The 18,668-nt window shown below is 33.1% G+C and overlaps 2 protein-coding genes across 2 annotated transcripts in view; both read left to right on the plus strand.

Moving 5' to 3' along the window:
* Window positions 1-13,966, plus strand: part of LOC100180759 (dnaJ homolog subfamily C member 13) — a 26,927-nt gene extending 12,961 nt beyond the window's left edge. Inside the window, exons 27-52 of the mRNA XM_026835920.1 lie at window positions 128-289; window positions 707-810; window positions 1,083-1,234; window positions 1,564-1,765; window positions 2,211-2,326; window positions 2,541-2,619; window positions 3,027-3,162; window positions 3,607-3,791; window positions 4,205-4,396; window positions 4,784-4,963; window positions 5,266-5,424; window positions 5,785-5,898; window positions 6,313-6,429; window positions 6,786-6,839; window positions 7,107-7,188; window positions 7,799-7,890; window positions 8,119-8,296; window positions 8,615-8,727; window positions 9,248-9,417; window positions 9,853-9,949; window positions 10,223-10,345; window positions 10,664-10,843; window positions 11,189-11,332; window positions 11,910-12,050; window positions 12,658-12,757; window positions 13,101-13,966. Coding sequence (XP_026691721.1) covers window positions 128-289; window positions 707-810; window positions 1,083-1,234; window positions 1,564-1,765; window positions 2,211-2,326; window positions 2,541-2,619; window positions 3,027-3,162; window positions 3,607-3,791; window positions 4,205-4,396; window positions 4,784-4,963; window positions 5,266-5,424; window positions 5,785-5,898; window positions 6,313-6,429; window positions 6,786-6,839; window positions 7,107-7,188; window positions 7,799-7,890; window positions 8,119-8,296; window positions 8,615-8,727; window positions 9,248-9,417; window positions 9,853-9,949; window positions 10,223-10,345; window positions 10,664-10,843; window positions 11,189-11,332; window positions 11,910-12,050; window positions 12,658-12,757; window positions 13,101-13,189 — 3,461 coding nt within the window. The 3' untranslated portion in view covers window positions 13,190-13,966. The remainder of the gene's footprint in view (window positions 1-127; window positions 290-706; window positions 811-1,082; window positions 1,235-1,563; window positions 1,766-2,210; window positions 2,327-2,540; window positions 2,620-3,026; window positions 3,163-3,606; window positions 3,792-4,204; window positions 4,397-4,783; window positions 4,964-5,265; window positions 5,425-5,784; window positions 5,899-6,312; window positions 6,430-6,785; window positions 6,840-7,106; window positions 7,189-7,798; window positions 7,891-8,118; window positions 8,297-8,614; window positions 8,728-9,247; window positions 9,418-9,852; window positions 9,950-10,222; window positions 10,346-10,663; window positions 10,844-11,188; window positions 11,333-11,909; window positions 12,051-12,657; window positions 12,758-13,100) is intronic.
* A 966-nt stretch (window positions 13,967-14,932) lies between these two features.
* The window catches only part of LOC100180050 (72 kDa inositol polyphosphate 5-phosphatase), an 8,142-nt gene continuing 4,406 nt past the window's right edge, over window positions 14,933-18,668 (plus strand). Inside the window, exons 1-6 of the mRNA XM_009861451.2 lie at window positions 14,933-15,294; window positions 15,623-15,720; window positions 15,951-16,071; window positions 16,451-16,575; window positions 17,153-17,272; window positions 17,660-17,777. Of these exons, the coding sequence (XP_009859753.1) occupies window positions 15,146-15,294; window positions 15,623-15,720; window positions 15,951-16,071; window positions 16,451-16,575; window positions 17,153-17,272; window positions 17,660-17,777 (731 nt within the window). The 5' untranslated portion in view covers window positions 14,933-15,145. The remainder of the gene's footprint in view (window positions 15,295-15,622; window positions 15,721-15,950; window positions 16,072-16,450; window positions 16,576-17,152; window positions 17,273-17,659; window positions 17,778-18,668) is intronic.

Genomic DNA, 18,668 nt, shown 5'->3' on the forward strand with positions numbered 1-18,668 from the left:
TTGCTGTCATATAGAAACTATTAGAATTGTTAAATATACAGTATTTAAAACAGTTAATACTATTATTAGTGGGTGTACATTTTCCTATATAGGTTTTTCAAGGTAATATGTCGTTATGCCTAATTAGGGCCTTACTTTTGGCACTGCCTGCACATAATAGACCAGATATTCATCGTAATGTATTTCCAGTTGCTTCTTACATTTGATCCAATCTTGGTGGAAAAGGTTGCCATTCTACTGCTTGATGTGATGATGGACAATCCTTCACTCTCTCGCATTTATTTATCAGGTGAGAAAATTTAATCGGAAGTTTATTTTTAATATGTGTTTGGTATCCAGCAAACGATTGCATGAATGAATGAATGACAGTTATTTATACACCTTGTGCCCGCTTACAACTTGTTACAAGTTACCAGGTATGTGGCTTGTTTATCCTCGCATGGCGGGGCAACAAAAGTCATTATAACACAGGTGTTCTGTTTCATACACCTCGTGCTCACTTATAAGATACTACGTATGTAATTGTAAGTGATTTTTGTACACATGAGCATTCAACATTAGTGCCTAAAAATATTTTTTTATAAGAATTTTACATATGTTTTTTCACAAGCATTTTTTTAATACAGGATGTAGAATATATAAATTTAAAAAGTAATAACAATTAAATTGATTATCATTATTTAAATTAAACTCAATACATTTCCAGGCGTTTTCTTCTTCATCTTAATGTACACGGGTTCAAATGTTCTTCCTGTTGGAAAATTCCTGCAATATCTTCATCTTAAGCAAGCAACAAGAGCTACAGAAGAGGTAGGTGTATGTTACATGCTGATAAATGCACTGGGTATGTGTATGTTATATTGTATACTAATACACGCAGGAAGTAGGTTGTTTGATTGTATTGTGAATCTATGATACATGCAGATGCAGTATGTATATGTTATATGATAACACCTACAGTCAGTACTACTTTTTTTAAAATCAATATTTTTTCCATTTTTCTGCGAAGTTTTAATTTCCCCTTTTTTATATTTTTTCAACAAATTCACCTCCTAGCTCATCATAATCTTCTTCTCTTTCAGTCCTCCAGTGAGATGCTCGCACGCAGCATCCTGGGAGCGCTCTTCCCGGAGGCGATGATCCATTACCTTGAAAACTACGGAGCGGAGAAGTTTTCCGAGATTTTCTTGGGAGAGTTCGATACTCCTGAGGCGATCTGGAACAGTGAGATGAGGTAAGACGGTTTAATGGGCTTTCCGTTGCGTAGGAACGGGTATACACTGGTTATGTAGAAAACAGTATATACTTATAATGTATCAGTGTTTACTGGTCCAACTCTGGCAAAGATCCCAGGTCCTCTGACCAACCATAAGATTGGCAACTTAACCTAAAATGGAAAAATGGAAAAAAATATCGGAAAAAATCTGCCCTGAAACTTTGAGTAATAAGCTAAATCTAGCATAAAAGCTACCTTAATTGCAAAAAAACGGGGCTCCACCTACATGAGGTAAAGTAAAAAGCTTACTGAACCGAAACATAACGTCACCCATTACCTTTTTATAGGAGATACATGATAGAGAAGATAGCAGCTCATATTGCCGACTTCTCTCCACGTTTAATGAGCAATGTGAGAGCCATCTATCAGTACGTACCTATTCCTGCCATCAGCTTTCCTCAGCTAGAAGAAGAATTATTTTGTAATATTTATTACCTGCGTCACCTATGCAATGAGACTAGATTCCCAGACTGGGAAATTAAAAATCCGGTAAGATTTTTGAGATTTTTTTAATGGTTTTTATAATTTTTGGTGGGTTAAACATATTGTTCATTAAGATTCAGTTATGTTTTTTTTTTGGGGGGGGGAATATTTTCTAGTTAAGTTGTGTTATATTTTTGGAAGATATTTTGTAAAGTGTCGTTGTAGATTTATTGATTTCTGTGTTAGAATTCGGGGAAATAGAGGAATTAACACTTTTTATTAAGCTTTGTGCAATGCAGAGGGACTTCTGTTTTATTTGCTCAAAGTCCTGAATAAAGGCACACCCAGGATTTAGGCCAGAGTTGGCTTGTTACTTATATGGTTTTTCATATGTGTTCTGCCCATGTTTCATGTAAATGTGATACTTGGTAAAATGTCTTATGTTTAAAGAAATAATCTTTTTATAGTTTAATTTTTTTTTCTCATGATTTACATTTAACACCACACATAGGTCTCATTCCTGAAAGATGTGTTGGGAGCTTGGAAGAAAGAAGTCGAGAAAAAGGGACCAAATATGTCGTATGATGAAGCATATGATACACTACGTCTACCTAAGGATAAAGCTCCGTAAGTTTTGTGTTTTAATATTTTTTCAATAAATCTGGTGTGGTATTGTCCATTAAGTTGTTATCAGAAATGTGAATGAATAAATGTAACTTATTTTTCTCCACGTGGCAGAGTTATGACAGTTGTTATAACACTGGTGCTCTGTTTTATACATAGGAATATATTTTAGTTAACGTTGATCAATTAACACAGCACTTACAACTCATATTCCCAGGTTTAATGAAAGCCAGATACGAAAGGCTTACTTTAGAATGGCACAGAAATATCATCCAGACAAGAATCCGGAGGGCAGGGTGAGTTTAACTTGGTTTCGAAAAGTTTTTATATTTTTATCAGCAGAAACTGATCTTTGAGCTTTGAATGTAGTTTTATAAACAGAAATTGATTTTCAATGTAATTTTACCGGCAAAAATATTTGGTTTTATTTTAGCAATACAGGTATCCAAAACCATTAATTCTCAATACAAATTCGTAATATAAAATACTGTTTTTAATAAGTAATATTACCCTATGTTAACAACCTTTTCTTAGCAGTTTTCTGATGAATCTTGGATTCTAAGTTTAAGCATACCTTACCTAAGCAGGAAAATATATTCTTATGTCCAACTTTTATCCCAAATCCAATTACATTTTAAACAACACAACCATGTACTATTAAATTTCCTGTTACATAAAGCGTGACCAATTTCTTCAATTTCAGGATATATTTGAAGCAGTGAACAAAGCTTATGAGTTCCTCTGCACAAAGAAGAAGAGAGTGGTTGATGGTCCTGATCCACAAAACTTGCTCCTTATTCTTAAAACACAAAGCATATTGTTCAGGAGATTCAAGGAAGGTTAGAATGGGGTGGAATATTTTTGCAGTGTTTCCTATTTTTGTTTGTGCAAACACAAAGTATAAATTTTTGTTTGGAAACACTGGTAATATTTGTAATATGGCTGTACTATGAAATTTCTAGAATTGCAAACTTTTAAAAACATAAAGATAGCAAGCAATATATATATCCTGAACATAAATTACTGGTGCCAATATTTTCTATAAGTCTCGTTTGCAATATTGTAATAAACGAAAATGGTTTTATAAAAATGGTATGATAATGATGAATATACCTAATTTATTCATGTGTGGCTGGAAAACGACAGTTGTTATATTAGGGGTATTACGTTTCATACACCTCGTGCCCGCTTAAGAGTTACTATATATATAACTGGGTGTTTTTTAGTTAAGTACAATTACATACACATAAATAATAAATATACACATTTCTCCTTGCTTTCAGAGCTCGCGCCATACAAGTACGCTGGCTACCCTGCCCTTATTAAAACCATCACCATGGAAACTGGGGATGTAGATTTATTTAGTAAAGCAGAACCCTTGTTACCTGAAGCAACCGAACTGGCTTTCCATACCGTCAACTGCTCTGCATTAAATGCTGAAGAACTGAGGAGAGAAAATGGAATTGAGGTTTGTGGTTTATGATGGTTGGTTTACTTATCATGTAATGATGTTGAATTTGGTGCTGTTGTCATTATGTGTGTATGTGTCCTCATTTCTCCAACCTAGTGGTTATTAATGGTTTGTTCAAATTGTCAGTAGAACAGACTTCAGATGATCTGAGTTTAAAGGTTGGTGCTGCTATTATTATGTGCGTATGTGTCCTTGACTACTTGCCCAAGTAAAAGGAAGTTGTCGTTTTTTGCATCACTATATATAAACCATCTAAACTGTTCCAACTGTCAAGTTTCAACAACCTACATATATCTTTTATATCAAATAAAGCTTTACCTATGACTTTTAAATGGTACATTTTTCATAAAAAAATTTTTTTTTCTTTAAAAACACTAAAAAAAATTTCTATAAACTATTTTTTTTATCAGATTCTTCAAGCTGCCTTTGCACGTTGTGTATCGATGCTCTCATTCTCTTCCACCCAAGATGATGTAGCAGTTAAAGTTTGCATGCATGTGTGTCGCTGTTATGCGGTGGCTGCACAGTTTGAGGAGTGCAGGGAAAAATTTATGGCAGATTCGAACATAGTAAAGGACGTTTGCAGAATCCTGTATTACAAGGTAGTTGAGAGTAAATTGTATGCTACATGAATTGTATGTATTTTGGTAAATATTGGTTTTGGAAAAACAAATTAGAATGTAATGGCTTTATTTGTATGTTACTTGCAATTGATTGTAGTCTTTTTCTGAACTTTTATAAACTGTAGAAGTGGCTTTTTAAGAAGTTATTTAGTTGTATATGTAAAGTTTTCAGGGTATAAAACAATTCCTTTTTTTTTCAAGGTATTAAACAATTTTTTATTTCAATTTTTTTTAAAAAAACTAGTATTTTTTTGCTACTCTATGTTTGTTTAACATAGGTTCAATATTTTTCTAATGTAAACAAAAAAAATTATATATTTTTTTATGCCTGAATATTTTTTTCAATACCTTATGTTTGTTCAACAGACCCTACCAAGACTATGCAGCGTCGCTACAGAATGTGTGAGTGCGTTTGCTATGGACATGGCTCTACAAACCCAACTATTCAAGTGTGGAGTGTTATGGCATCTGTTGCTGTACTTGTTCAACTATGACTTTACACTGGAGGAAGGAGGAGTTACTAAGAGTGAGAATACCAACCAACAGGTAAAGCAAGCAAATAATTGGATCTAATGTTCTGTTCTGGATATTAACCTTGAAATAGAGAAAAAAAATGTGTAATATCATACAGTATCATCATTGTTCTTGACTTAGTATGTTTATGTACTCCTAAAAATATACAAAAATTGTTAAATTCCATCAAAAATTATATATATATATATATATATATATATATATATACATGTTGTATGTATATATTTCAAATTATTGGACTTTTTTAAACTTCATTTATTACTTTAAAAATCTAAAAAAATAGCAGGATTTTCCAAAATATTTTCCGTCTACAGGAAGTTGCAAATAGGTTGGCACGGCTGAGCATTCATGCCCTTGCTTGTTTGGGTGGTTACCTTACACAAGAACCCGTCAATCCATTGCTTCATAAATCCCTGTGCTCACTAATCACGCCTTATCTCACCAAACTTATTGGGCAAGCAAAATATTCGGAGGTGAAATTTATTTGTATGGTTATTCTGAATTCTTAACTGCTGTAAGAGAAATCTGTTGTACATAGTGGTAAAAATAAAAATATTGTTAGCCTTTTGAATATTAGTGTAAGAATATAATTTACAATTGTTTAGTTTTTAACTAAAATTAACCTCTTTGTTACAAGACATTTAGGGTGAAAGTTCAGGTTTAAAAAAATATATTTTGGGCTCTTTTTGTTCATTTTATGTTGACTAAAAAATCTATTAGCCTATTTTTTATCCATTTTGTTTGATATAAGATAGTGAACTAACTCCAGACTAAAGTGTCAATTTTCTGCTACAAATAAAAATAGATCACTAAGCATTATATTTCATGTATAGGTATTGAAAGTACTTAACAGCAACACTGAGAATCCATACTTAATGTGGGATAATGGAACCAGGTTTGAGTTGGTTGAATATCTTGAACAGCAACAACAAGACACTGTTCGGACTGTAAGTAACTATAGTTTATAAACAAACTTTTTAACGACTCATCTGGTATGAAAAATGTAGTGTATTTCCTACGTCTGCTATACGGTAAGACTTCTTAGAAAGTCTTGCCAGATGAGCCCTTCAAAGATTATTTACGGTATGACTGGTAGCAGAAGTAAAAAAATAACTGTACAGATAAGAATGGGAAAACTAAATGAATCATTTGTTGCATTTATGCTGTAAAATATAACAAACCCATTTTTGAAATATAAAAATTTAAAATGTGGTATTTTTGTACCTCAAATTTTGATCACGACTGTTTAGAAATATTATGAAAATAAGTGAAACTTCCATGATTAATAGCTTCCATGCAAGATATTACAAATCAATTTATGGAAATATTTACAAAATGTTATTTATTATCATTATAATGCAGGAAATTGTGATCCCTCGTACGGAGCAGATTTTGTCTTCTCTCTTCACCAGAAGGAACTCATTGTTGGCGATATATTTGTTCGAATATACAACGAACAACCAACTTTTAGTATTGAAGTATGTGGATTAAAAAATTAAAATATTTTTTTGTTTATGCCTATTAATAATTTTGTGACATGCACATAATTGGTGTATGTGTATTAAAAATACAAACAAATTACTTGTTAATATTGTTGTACTGCTAAGAAATTCTAAAATTTGAAAAAAATATATCATTTTGGGGTTAACAAAATAGTACTATAACATCGTTTAATCTGCCTTATAACATAGGCTTTGTCAGGGTATAACTGTATGGCAGTTAACAATTTTGGGTAAAATAAATCTATAGATTTATGCCAGTGTTTTATTTATTAAACTTTGTCCACTAGTGAGCAGCAGGTTTTTGTTTAAATTTAACAAATTTTGTCTTCCAGGAACCAAAGATCTTCTGCCAAAAACTGCTTGAATATCTTCTTAAAATATCTGAGGTAATATGACTTTGTTTATAATATATATATATATAATATAACTATAGAACTGTTTATGTATAATTTCTGTTTGAAAATCAGATACTTTGAGTTTCTTCCCTAAAATGTCTAAGGTAAAATACCTTTGTTTGGTTAAAACGTGGTTTGCTTGAAAAACAAATTGTTTTCTACTTAGCTGGTTCCGTATTCATATAGATTTATAAACTGCCAACTAGCAGACTCTTTCTACTTAACATTTCTGTTTGAAAATCAAATATTTTTCTCCAGTTACCAACATTAAGTGAGGAGAACTTGACGTACTGTAGTTATGCCTTGCAAGCTTTGTCCAATGTTATAAAGAACAACCCAGGTAATACATACAACTCAAAGCTATATATATATATATCAGAGATTAATTGCAATTGGTTTCGATTGCAAAATTTTATTTTTGCCTATGATGGTATTTAAATCTTAATTCCATGGGTAAGGTACTGTAGCAATGGTTCCAATGCATGTGCTATCATTCATACAAGATGACAAATCACATTCATTCTGTCCTTTTCAAAATTTTTGCCGTAACAATTGATTTTAATTGCAAAATTTTGGGGGGCTGTGTTGCTATAGTACCTTACCTTAAGGTGACAAATCATATTCATTCTATCATGTTTGAAATTATTGCAGTAACAATTGATTTTAATTGGCAAATTTTATTATTGGCTGTGTTGGTACATAAAACCCAATTGTATCTAGTCTGCAATTCGGCATGACATCAGAGGTTGGTTTTTATTGTTTCAACTGTTTTGTAACCGTATACCATAAGTAACCGTATACCATATACCATAAGGAACTTCATTTCCCCTCGCACAAGGGTGCTGGGGTGATTGCCCAAATCTGATTCAAATCCTAGGTCTTCAAAGCCCCACTCATATAGAATTAAATCAACTTTTATCGTATCAACCTAACTCCTTCATACCTCGCAGGCAATGAGGTTGAATGCATCGGACACTTCCAACTTTTATTCAGTTTACTCAACAGTAAATATAAAGCTGATGTTCAATTAATGGCATTGGAGGTAAACGAAGCTTTATTTTTATGTTTTGAGCATCTTGGCCAATATAAAGGACATATTCTGAATAATTTTTCAGTGGCTAATTCGGTATATAAAAAGTAGTGTATTTCTGACGTTTGGTCTGCCATTCAATAATCAAAAATTAATTCTAATATATGTGTTAAAACTGACCTGAAAATCCTTATATTCCGCACAAAAATACTGAATACCTAAACCTCCTTTCTTGCCCAGCTACTAACAGTGGTCACGAACAACAAGATGTGTGTAGAAAACATAGCTGACTGCAGGGTTTGCACTCTTCTCCTTCTAACACTACGTGGTCTCAGTAGTAATGGCGCAACGAACGTACTCAACATTTTTCATGCTCTATCTTCCAACACCAAAGTCGTTAAAGAACTTCTACAGCAAGGCAATATAATATTAATATCTTTTTTTATTATCTTTTTTTTTGGTATTTTAATATTCATTTTTATTTTCTTAAAGAACCAATAATTACCTAGTCTGCATAATTTTACATGTGCAATACCTTTTTCAATAGGTAGTACAATACTTGTACTGGATTCTATTTGAATAAAAGACTGATAAGACCATTTAGGGAAATACGCATATTTTATCATACAATTCGTTGGACTTAATTTTAAGTAAAATAATTGAAAATGGAATTTTGTGGTAATTTATTTTGAATTGTCTTTCTAATTGAATTTAACATTACCTTCCCGTATTACAGGAGCTGTGTTGTATTTATTGAACGTATTCTGCAACTCCACCAACCCAGCGTTGCGTCAACAAACGGCTGAACTATTTTCAAAACTCACAGCAGATAAACTAACTGGGCCCAAGGTAACCTCAAGTTTCTAATGTTCCCATTAACCAATATGCGCCACATGTTGCTATGCTGTCTATCTGAATGTATATCTTGCTACCAAAGTGTGTTTTATATTGTTGTGTTTTTTATATTCATAAACTTGAAATGTTTTTCCACTTTTTCATGGAATATTTGATATAGAATCGTCTTATAATGAATGTATTACATAAGCGCCAGATTTACTGAATATGTCATAGTTAAATTTAGTTGTTTAGTAAACACTTTTTAACTAATATCCCAATTGTATTTAAGCCATAATTTACTTTCAACAAAACCAGAAATTGCAAGGTTCTGCATAGAAATATCTTTTATTCACAGTTTCACACAAACTGAAATTTAACTAATTGTAGTATTACAGTGTTTTAATACCACACTTACAAAAAGTTCAACTTACATTGAATGTTTATTCAGTTTTTCATGAACTTCAAACTCCACTCAAGTTTTCTGTTTGTATAAATATATTTCAACATGTTTGTTCCCTTGTACTTCCCATAGATCCGCATCCATCTCAGCAAGTTTCTCCCTGTTATCTTTGTGGATGCGATGCAGAGTTCCCCTGAAGCATCAGTTCATATGTTCGAGGGAAATCATGAAAACCCAGAGCTTATTTGGAACGATCAGTCTCGTGAAAGTGTCTGTGGTTCTGTGAAGCAAATAACAGCAGAGTGAGTGATAGGTGTTTCATATGTACTCAGAACAGCATAGGATGGGGTAATGAAGCAAATTTGGTATAAATTTAAGTTTTTAAGGACTTCACCCATATAGAAAACAATGATATGTAACTAGTAGTAGTTACTAACTACTTTTAAAGTTCTTACTGTTGCTGTAATGGGCTTATTTCAACTGAAGTCATATTACATAAGCCGCTGAAGCACCCATACAAAATAGAATTAAAAACAGAATAGAGGTACTACTTTTAATTTAAACTGCCAAAAATGTAACATTTGGTAGTTTAGGGAATTGGGCACTAATCATATTGACCAGTACACGATTTAATTTTGTTTTCCTTTTTCGTTTTATACAGCAATTTAACTATGCACGAACCTATGACTTGCTTATAAAAAAATAAAAAATTACAATTTTTTGAATTTTTTCCACAGTCTATACAAGGAACAGTTGGTGAAACCAAACACCCCGTGGCATCTCCCGAGTAACTTTGTGCCCGTGTACCAAGGTGTGGATGCCGATGAATTAGAGGTATGGTGGTGGTGTGTGGATATGATATGTTCGGAACTTCACCTTATGCTTATTTTACACTAAAATAGTTTATTGTATTCTAGGCATTATTTTTGTACGCCATTATATTTTCATTTACTTTTTAAGATTAATTGATTTTTTTAGTCTAACCTAAATTATTCTTTATTTTGAGCTAAATTAGTATTCCTTGCCTTCGTTTGCACATACAGTCTATGTTGTGTTGTTAAATGGATATCATGTGTTATTTTATGGTAATTTATTTCTTTTCTCTAGGTTGGGGGTGTGTACCTGCGTTTGTTCATATCCCAACCAGGTTGGGTTCTTCGTAAACCTCGTGAGTTTACTGTTGAGATCATGAATTCTTTCACGAAGATTATTTCATCAACAAAACTTCACGTGAGTGTTTCATATTTTTGAAGCATATGTGAATGCGGAAATTGCGTAATATATATTTGTCTTGAATAATCAGAATTACCGTTTTTCTTGGGTACAAACGAATAACATATATGCTGTAGTTATACAATTTTAAGTAAGGTTCACATTTATAGTTTATTTTTTACCTCTAGCATTGTTATAACAACTTTCATTTTGTTGTTAATTTTCTTCTCTTTTTCTTCGCTGTTTTAATTCATTTGATCTTTAATAATGTTTTTGAACACCTAAAAAATTATGTTATATTATATGTAACACTGTCACTAACACTATTTCTAACAGGGTGAGACACTTGAAACTGTTACTCAAGCTGTTTGTTGCTTGTTTGCCATGCAACCAACACTAGCTGAGCATATTCCATCGCTTGGCCATCTCCCAACTGTATTCAAACAAATGGCGAATAAGAACGACGCAATTCCCAACGCGTGCATTTCAGTGGTGCACGTTTTGTCCGATAATGAGGTAATAGAAATGGGTCAAGTACCGATAAGTTTTTCATTGCGAAACACTGGTCAGATCATTTTAATGAGCATTTATGTACGGGTGTATCTATGTTTTTTCTCACTGTTTTGTCCGACAATGAGGTAAGAGAAATGGGTTAAGTAAGTTTTTCATTGCAAAAAACACTGGTCAAATCATATTGAAGGACATTTATGTTTAAGAGTATTTAAGTGTTTTACACAGACAAAGCATTTATGTATAAGTGTATCAACATTTTTTACGCAGACAGAGTATTTATGTTTAGTGTATCTATGTTTTTTACACAAACATGGCATTGTGTATGATTATATCTATATTTTTTCACAGACATGTGTGCAAGGTTTTGCGGAGACAGATTGCATGAAACCACTGATAGTTGGAATGAAGGCGAGACCTGACAAAGTTGGTCTTGCATGCGAGGCTCTGCATCGAATGTTCAGTAAAAATATCAGCCCCAAACTTATGGCCCAGGTAATTTGTCGTGTATATATTATGTATAGCATTGTGTATCGTTGTGCCACAGCAAAGTGGTTTGCGTGCCTGCTACTAGAGATCAGAGTTTACGGGTTCCTGAATCGTCGCTGTTACCATTGTGGGCGTACATATCCTTGTACAGGATGCTTAACAACAGTTGCTCCAAACCATCGGTTGTTTTTGGGTTGTTTAAATTGTTGACTACAAATTATAACAAAAATATTCTTTACTTTCAAGGTTGCATACATAGTAACTTGTAAGCAGGCACGAGGTTAATGAAACGGAACACCTGTGTTATAACGACTGTCGTTGCCTTGCCACACAAGGATAAGAAAAGTTACATTTATTTCTTCAAATTCAAAAACTGAACCCCCTACAATCAATCAGTCCACTTCAATGTAATTGGCCTCGACTTTGTTTGCGTGCCATCGGTCGTTTGGGCAGTTACACTCAATTCCTTGAAATCCAAAAACTGAACCCCCTACAATCAATCAGTTCCAAAATGTTCTTTGCTCTTTGTTTTAAACAAAGTCCCAACACAATAATTTTCACATTTCCCATGTTTTCCCATCAGGTTGTGCAGTCAGGGCTTGTGGCTTACCTATTACAACTATTAGATGACACAGCTTTACAAAACACTGGAATGTCTTCAACCAAAGCTCAGATCGTGAAGTCTTTGAAAGCAATGACACACAGCTTAGAGTATGGTGAACAGGTGTGTAATGTACAAACTTATTTATGTGGGTGAGGTCTTTGATAAAGATGTGGTTAAGGTTTAAGGTTTGGGATTTAAGCTCGGTTTGGCCCATTACCCCAACACCAAGGCTGCTTGTGCATAATTTCAGGTTCTTTAGATTTTATTTCAGGAGCTCCCCAATTTTACCAAAAATTAAAAATTGCATAGTTTTAAAATATGAAATTTATATTTTTATTTAATGTAAGTACGAACTGGTTTTCTGACTGCATTGGTCCTGTATTGCACATCACATGTTAATATGAAATGAATTGATTTTACATTTTCCATAATTTTTCCATCTAATTTAAATGACTTTTTAAAAATAAATTGGTTTGCTTGTGTAGGAAGCAGGTGTTTCAACAGCTGCTATTTTAAATAACATTTTACAAATCTCTTTTTTCTAAGCTTATATTTAACATATTAAACGTATTAAATAAACACATTTTTGCTGTACTGTTAATTGCAAATAATAAAATCACTGATTTGTGCCAAATCTAACCTAAATCCTAGTTTCTTGACCAGGACCTCACCCACGTAGAATAAAGTCTAATGTTCCTGCTTACAAACTTACTCGAATTATTCCCAGATTCAAGAAGAATTAAACAAATCCAGGACCTGGGCAGCATACAAAGATCAAATGCATGATCTCTTCATATCCAACACTTCAGTGGCCGGCTATCTAACTGGTAAGTCTCGCTTCATAAATTAAGTATCCCGTGAATAGAACTATTTAGAACTGTTTTATTTACATATGTGGCAACCCGTAAAGCTGCAAAAGAGGTGTATAAAATATGGGAGCTGTGTTATAATAACTGTCTAAAATAACTAATAAGTCTTATTCAGAATAGTTACTGTACATTTTTTTCTCAGCTATGACACTCTTATTTTAAACCTGTAATTCTGCTGTGGTTTAAAAATTGTTATTTATTTATACATACAAATATCCATTTATTTAGCATCTGTGTTTGTAGCATAAAAGGATATTTTTTACTTTTTCATAAACGGTAAAACTAATTGCTTTTGTTTCAGGCGGACCCGCAGTGGCTGGCTACCTTACTGCTGCCCCAACTCGTTCAATGCCCCAATCACCCCCTTCTGTTGAAGATGTTACCCCCTAAAAGACCCCACATTTATATAGGGGGGTCTCGTGTTAAAGTGGGGTCTATTATTGTTGCTCCGTTATTTTTAAATCAACCAATCATTCGCGATACGAGCGCCAAATTTCAGATGGTTGTTTAACAATTTATAAATGATTCGAACTCACTTTGTTTGACATTAACGCCTGTCCGAATGTGGTGTCATATTAACCATTATTGAGACTTAATATTTATCAATTTAAAAAAACGATCCTTCAATGAACTATAGTGCCAACTGTTTAGGAAGTTTTAAAACCCAACATTTTCATATTTTTGGGAGATTTCTTGTACAACTTCAAGCAACAATTACTCGTATGATTTAAAAGCATATTGTTACCATACACCACTCTATGCATCATCCCCGAGTAATATCTCCGTTTCGAAATGCATCATCACTTATAGTAATTGGAAAGTAGCAATGTGACATGCCTTGCTCACCGTGGTCCAATTTGGTCGTTTTTACATTTTTCTCAATTTTTATGTTCCGTTTGTGCAATCTGTTTGTTGTGAAAATGTAACCGTGTCTAAGTGAAAAATTGTCGAGAAATTTACTTTGCTCAATACCTGTTTCCATTATCAGCAAGTGCCGTTCTTGAAACTGCGAGTTCAAATTCCTTCGCCTTTTCTACCCTAATCTGTCAATTCCATAATATTAGGCGTGTATTTATTTTCCCGCACTAACGAGGCCTAAATGTGTGATTTCATTTATCTTATAATATTTCGCGATCGCATACAAATAAAATTATTTTATTCATTGTACAAATCTGTTAGTTTTGTAATTTTACCTTGAATTTGAACATCCTAGTATCCTACAAACAAAACATATCGTTTCTGGCAGGTTAAGCTAACATTGTTGACACTTGTAATCAAAACTAGATTTTGTTTGTTGGGTAGATTTGTTCAGTGGACAACGCAAATAGCAAGCAGCGTAATGTCAAGTGTTTACTTTTCTACTGTGTAAGGCAGAGCCATAGAAATACCGAGTAGTCCAACCCATTGTTACGTAAAACACAAATTGAACGGCAATTTGGGTCCAAAATAACACAGCAGGTATAGGGAAAATGTATGTTTTTCGGTAAATTACAGAAAAACTTGGGCCTAAAAACAAATTTAAAGGTTGAAAAATGTAAAAAACATGTGTCATTTGTTTTCTGTGTCAAAAAAAGTCAAAAATTAGAATTAGAAGCGGTTGATTTGCGACATTTTAGTCATTTAATGCCGCTAAATTTATATATTTTTTCTAAAAAATGTTTGGTAAGGTAAATAGAAGCTGTTTTACACCTTCCCACAATAGGAAAACACAAACAAAACTTAACAAGTTCGTTTAAACCCTTTGTCAAAGTCACCACTTTTGCTCTATTTTGGACACACATAGACGGCAGTTGGACTACTCGGTGTTTATACGACTCTGGTGTAAGGTGGCTGTTATATACTGTTTCTATAATAGCACGCAAAAGCAAACATTGTTGTATATGATTTCTGTGAGGTTTGCGTTTTTCGGTAATTTTTCACAACAACCACAAGTTGAAGTTTTGTTGACAGATGTAGTTAGGCGGTTTGTTGTACACAATTAGTCGGTGAAGGTTTGTAGCAACCGATGTTAACGGTTCGGCCGGACAAAAAAGTGCATGTGAGACCTTTTACGGGATTAAAATCATATTTGCAACAGTGACAGCAGCTATATTATATATATTTCGTGTTCCCGTGTACGTATTCGCTAAATTGTATTTTACTATATTATAGAAAATGTGCTGCTTGGTATTTTATTTAAGTTTAAAAAATACGGTGTTGACTGAAACGAACTAGTGTTGCTGCTTTGGTATATTGTATCTGGAACGCGTTATTTTGGCACGTATTAAAGAAAAAAATTGCTGAAAATGTGGTATATTCTGCTAACTTCACATCTCATGGTCAACTGAGCAAAACAGTTGACTTGATATGTCAATTTCAACATCTCCTGGATCTTCCAAAGTTGAGTTCAAGATTTCAGATGATGAAAGTTCATCAATTGATGCGTCATCAGACACTCAGTCCTCCAAGCCAACGAGTGCGCTGCCTGCCATTCCGAGTAGTCTTGCTAGAGAAAGGTGACTTATAGTGAAATGTATATCTTTTAGTATACCATTGGTTTTACTTGATTTTTGTCTGATACGTTTTTTAGCACCAGATCCTTACTGTATTTCCTTACACAAGAATCGTTCAACTTTATGAGCACCAGATTGAGGTCAGATTTATTACAGGACAACAGCCATGTAACAAAATAACATTTAGAATCAAGTGTTGCAAAAAAAACTTACAATTCGAAATAATGAATTGTGTAAGATATATATTTCATCTAAAATAGCATCATTAGACTCCTATTTAAATAAAATCTTTATTGTACAGCAGTTTAAAAATCTTTTGTTTTTTATGCAGAAACTTCCTAGTGGGCCATATGTCTAAATCGAAGTCAGCCGTCGGTATCGATGAATTGAACCGATATTTTCCTCAGCAAAGACTTCGGCTGTTTGTTGGTGAGAAATTAGCCTGCTCAGTAATTTATATTATAGGGCTACTATGTGTATATATATAATTATATTTAAAATGTAATTAATTAAAACGCAGTTACAGGCCTATCTCTAAATATATATATATATGAAAAAAATGTGTATAACTCTTCTTTTCTGGCTGTGCCGTACCACACTGTATAACCTTCAACCCAAATCCAACAGCATTAGATTTTTAACCAGTATTGTTACAACAGGTACATGGAACATGCAGAGATGTGAAGTCCCGGAAAATGTTGATGATTTCATTCTCCCGGACCATGAGGAGTTTGTACAAGATATGTATGTCATCGGGGTGCAAGAGGCCCCTCAGGATCAGTGAGTCAAAAACCTTTTTTAATGTTATGTGTTTTGGGGGGATAATTTTTTTTCTTATTTTAATGATAATTTGTTAAATTTAACAACTGTTTAATGTTTGTGGTGATGGTGCACTGATTTTTGTTTAACATTTTGTTTTATCAAATGGCTTGGTTTTATATTTCTGCTCTTGATTTAACATGGTGTCTTAACCTGTATCTGTTTCGCGGTGTTGGTACTACTAATGTTTAATCATGTTGCAAAGTATCTCTTGTTTTTCGTTAAAAGCACCGTTTTACAAAACAAGTATAATATGCCTGACATCAACAGTATTATATATCTCCACAATTTTTTGGGAATTTGGGTTTTAATTTTTAACTCAAGTTATTCAACCCACCAGGAAAGCTTGGGAAATCAAACTACAAGAAACCCTTGGTCCTAACCATGTTCTTGCTCACTCTGTGTCTCATGGAGTCCTTCATCTTGCTGTGTTTGTACGACGTGACCTCATCTGGTATTTCTCGTGTAAGTGTTTGTTAATTTATTTAAAATTATTGCGGCGTATTTTTTATTTTTGTTACGAAATCTTGGGTGAAACTCTGATTACATTCATAACATGGAACATAGGGAACTTTGTAGATTATGTGTCAAATAAACTATAAAATAGCCCTGCCTGTTTGTTTAGCCTTTTTACAGCCGGGTTAAAGCTATATTAAGGTGTAAAACCAGGGTGCTAAAATATGATACAGAGTTGTGAGGCTTGGCGCCTATGCTTATAAGCTAAAGTTAACCCATTGGCCATTATAATACCAAAAAAACATGAATGAAACTGGATTTTAATACCAAATAAACAAAAAACATGGTTAAATAAAAAAATGTATTAATCATATTACATTCAATTCTCCATAGCACATTCATCCATATATAGATACATAGATATACTATTTAATCATATAGAAACACCTGTTTTCCACCTGGTTCTGCTTATTTTATGTAACCACACGTTATGTGTGTTTGCCGTGCTAGTTCAATTAAATATCTACATTTAAATGTAGCTTGTCCACCCAGTGTTACAGGTTTGTAACTAAATGTTGTCACTTAGATTTTGACGAGGACAGAATAACAACGCGAATGATTTCTCAAATTAAAACCAAAGGAGCCGCAGCAATGTCCTTTCAATTCTTTGGCACTGAGTTCTTATTTTTGACTTCACATTTTCACTGTGAGTTTTTACTTTCTATATATAGTAGTGTTGGGGAATATGGGACACCTTTAGCACATTATATACAAATATCCTGATGGTGTTTTAAACAATTAACAACTGTCTATAGAAGTCATGAGGATATGGTTTTAATAATTCTTTGAATTTTCTTTTTTTTACTACTAAACACAATAAGAAAATAGAATACATATACAACGCCACAATGCTGTCCTGTCTTTCCCCACATTACAAATATACGTTACATTAGACGTTATATTCCAAATAAGAAATTGATATTAATCTTAAATCCCAAAACCAAATCTTCTATAGGTTTGAGTTTATTTTTAAAATTCCTTTTATACCCCTTGGTCATTAAATTTTATTTTCCTGCTAATTGGCAACTGGCAGCTGGTGAAACGAAGGTAAAAGAGAGAATTGATGATTATAATAAAGTGATTAAGCAGCTGCAACTACCACGGCAGTCGAATGAAATCTACAAACAAGAATCTGGAAACCCTTTTCCAAGGTACATTGTTTACGTTTAGAAAACTGAATTAAGCTTTGTATTCGTAAGCTAATTCAGTGTTCTTATCTTGAATGAATAAATGTAACTTACATTATCCTTGCGTGAAAGGGCAACGACAGTTGTTATAACATCGGCGATCTGTTTTATACACCTCAAGCCGCTTGCGAGGAAACTTTGAAGCGTTTTGTGTTTATGTATGGCTTAGAATTTAGTCATTTTTAATTACTTTAAGTGTTTACTGCTTAGATGTATAAAATTTGTGTGTGTTAAAAATTAGATAAAGTTTAAATTAGTTTTCCTCTCATTAAGCTGTGTTTTGACCAAAGTAATGAAATTTACTTCAGTCAAAATGTGCTGTATAGATTCTAGAAGGTTAAAACATCGCAAATAAATGCCAGAAGGGCTGTTTTTATAAAAGAAGGAATATTGATGGCATTTATAAATACTTTTAAGCTGTAAGTTGGCAGCTTGTAAATATGCAATAGTGAGCCATAGGAAGAACATCTGTGCCAAAACATTATAATCTGGTAAATCTTAAAGTAATCAATATTTCCAAGTCAACATGAAATAAGCTTGGCTGTATATTAACATGATGTGTGTTGGTGGTATTCAGTTTTAACACTATGTTTATATATACTGATATACAGGTTATGCTTATTATTTAAATTACATTGTATTTATGGCTTATGTAAACATACGGTATAGAATAAATATTGTCAGAATTTTTCTTTTGCTAATTTGTTTAGTATCGGCTAAACCAAATTTTTAATAAACGTATTTGACAAATTTGAATGAATGAATGAATGAATGAATGTAACTTACTTTATCCTCGCGTGGCCCGTAAACGACAGTCGTTATCACACGGGTTTAACACCTCGTGCAAGCTTACGA

This window comes from Ciona intestinalis, chromosome 9 (genome assembly GCF_000224145.3).
Source record: "Ciona intestinalis chromosome 9, KH, whole genome shotgun sequence".
Taxonomy (NCBI): domain Eukaryota; kingdom Metazoa; phylum Chordata; class Ascidiacea; order Phlebobranchia; family Cionidae; genus Ciona; species Ciona intestinalis.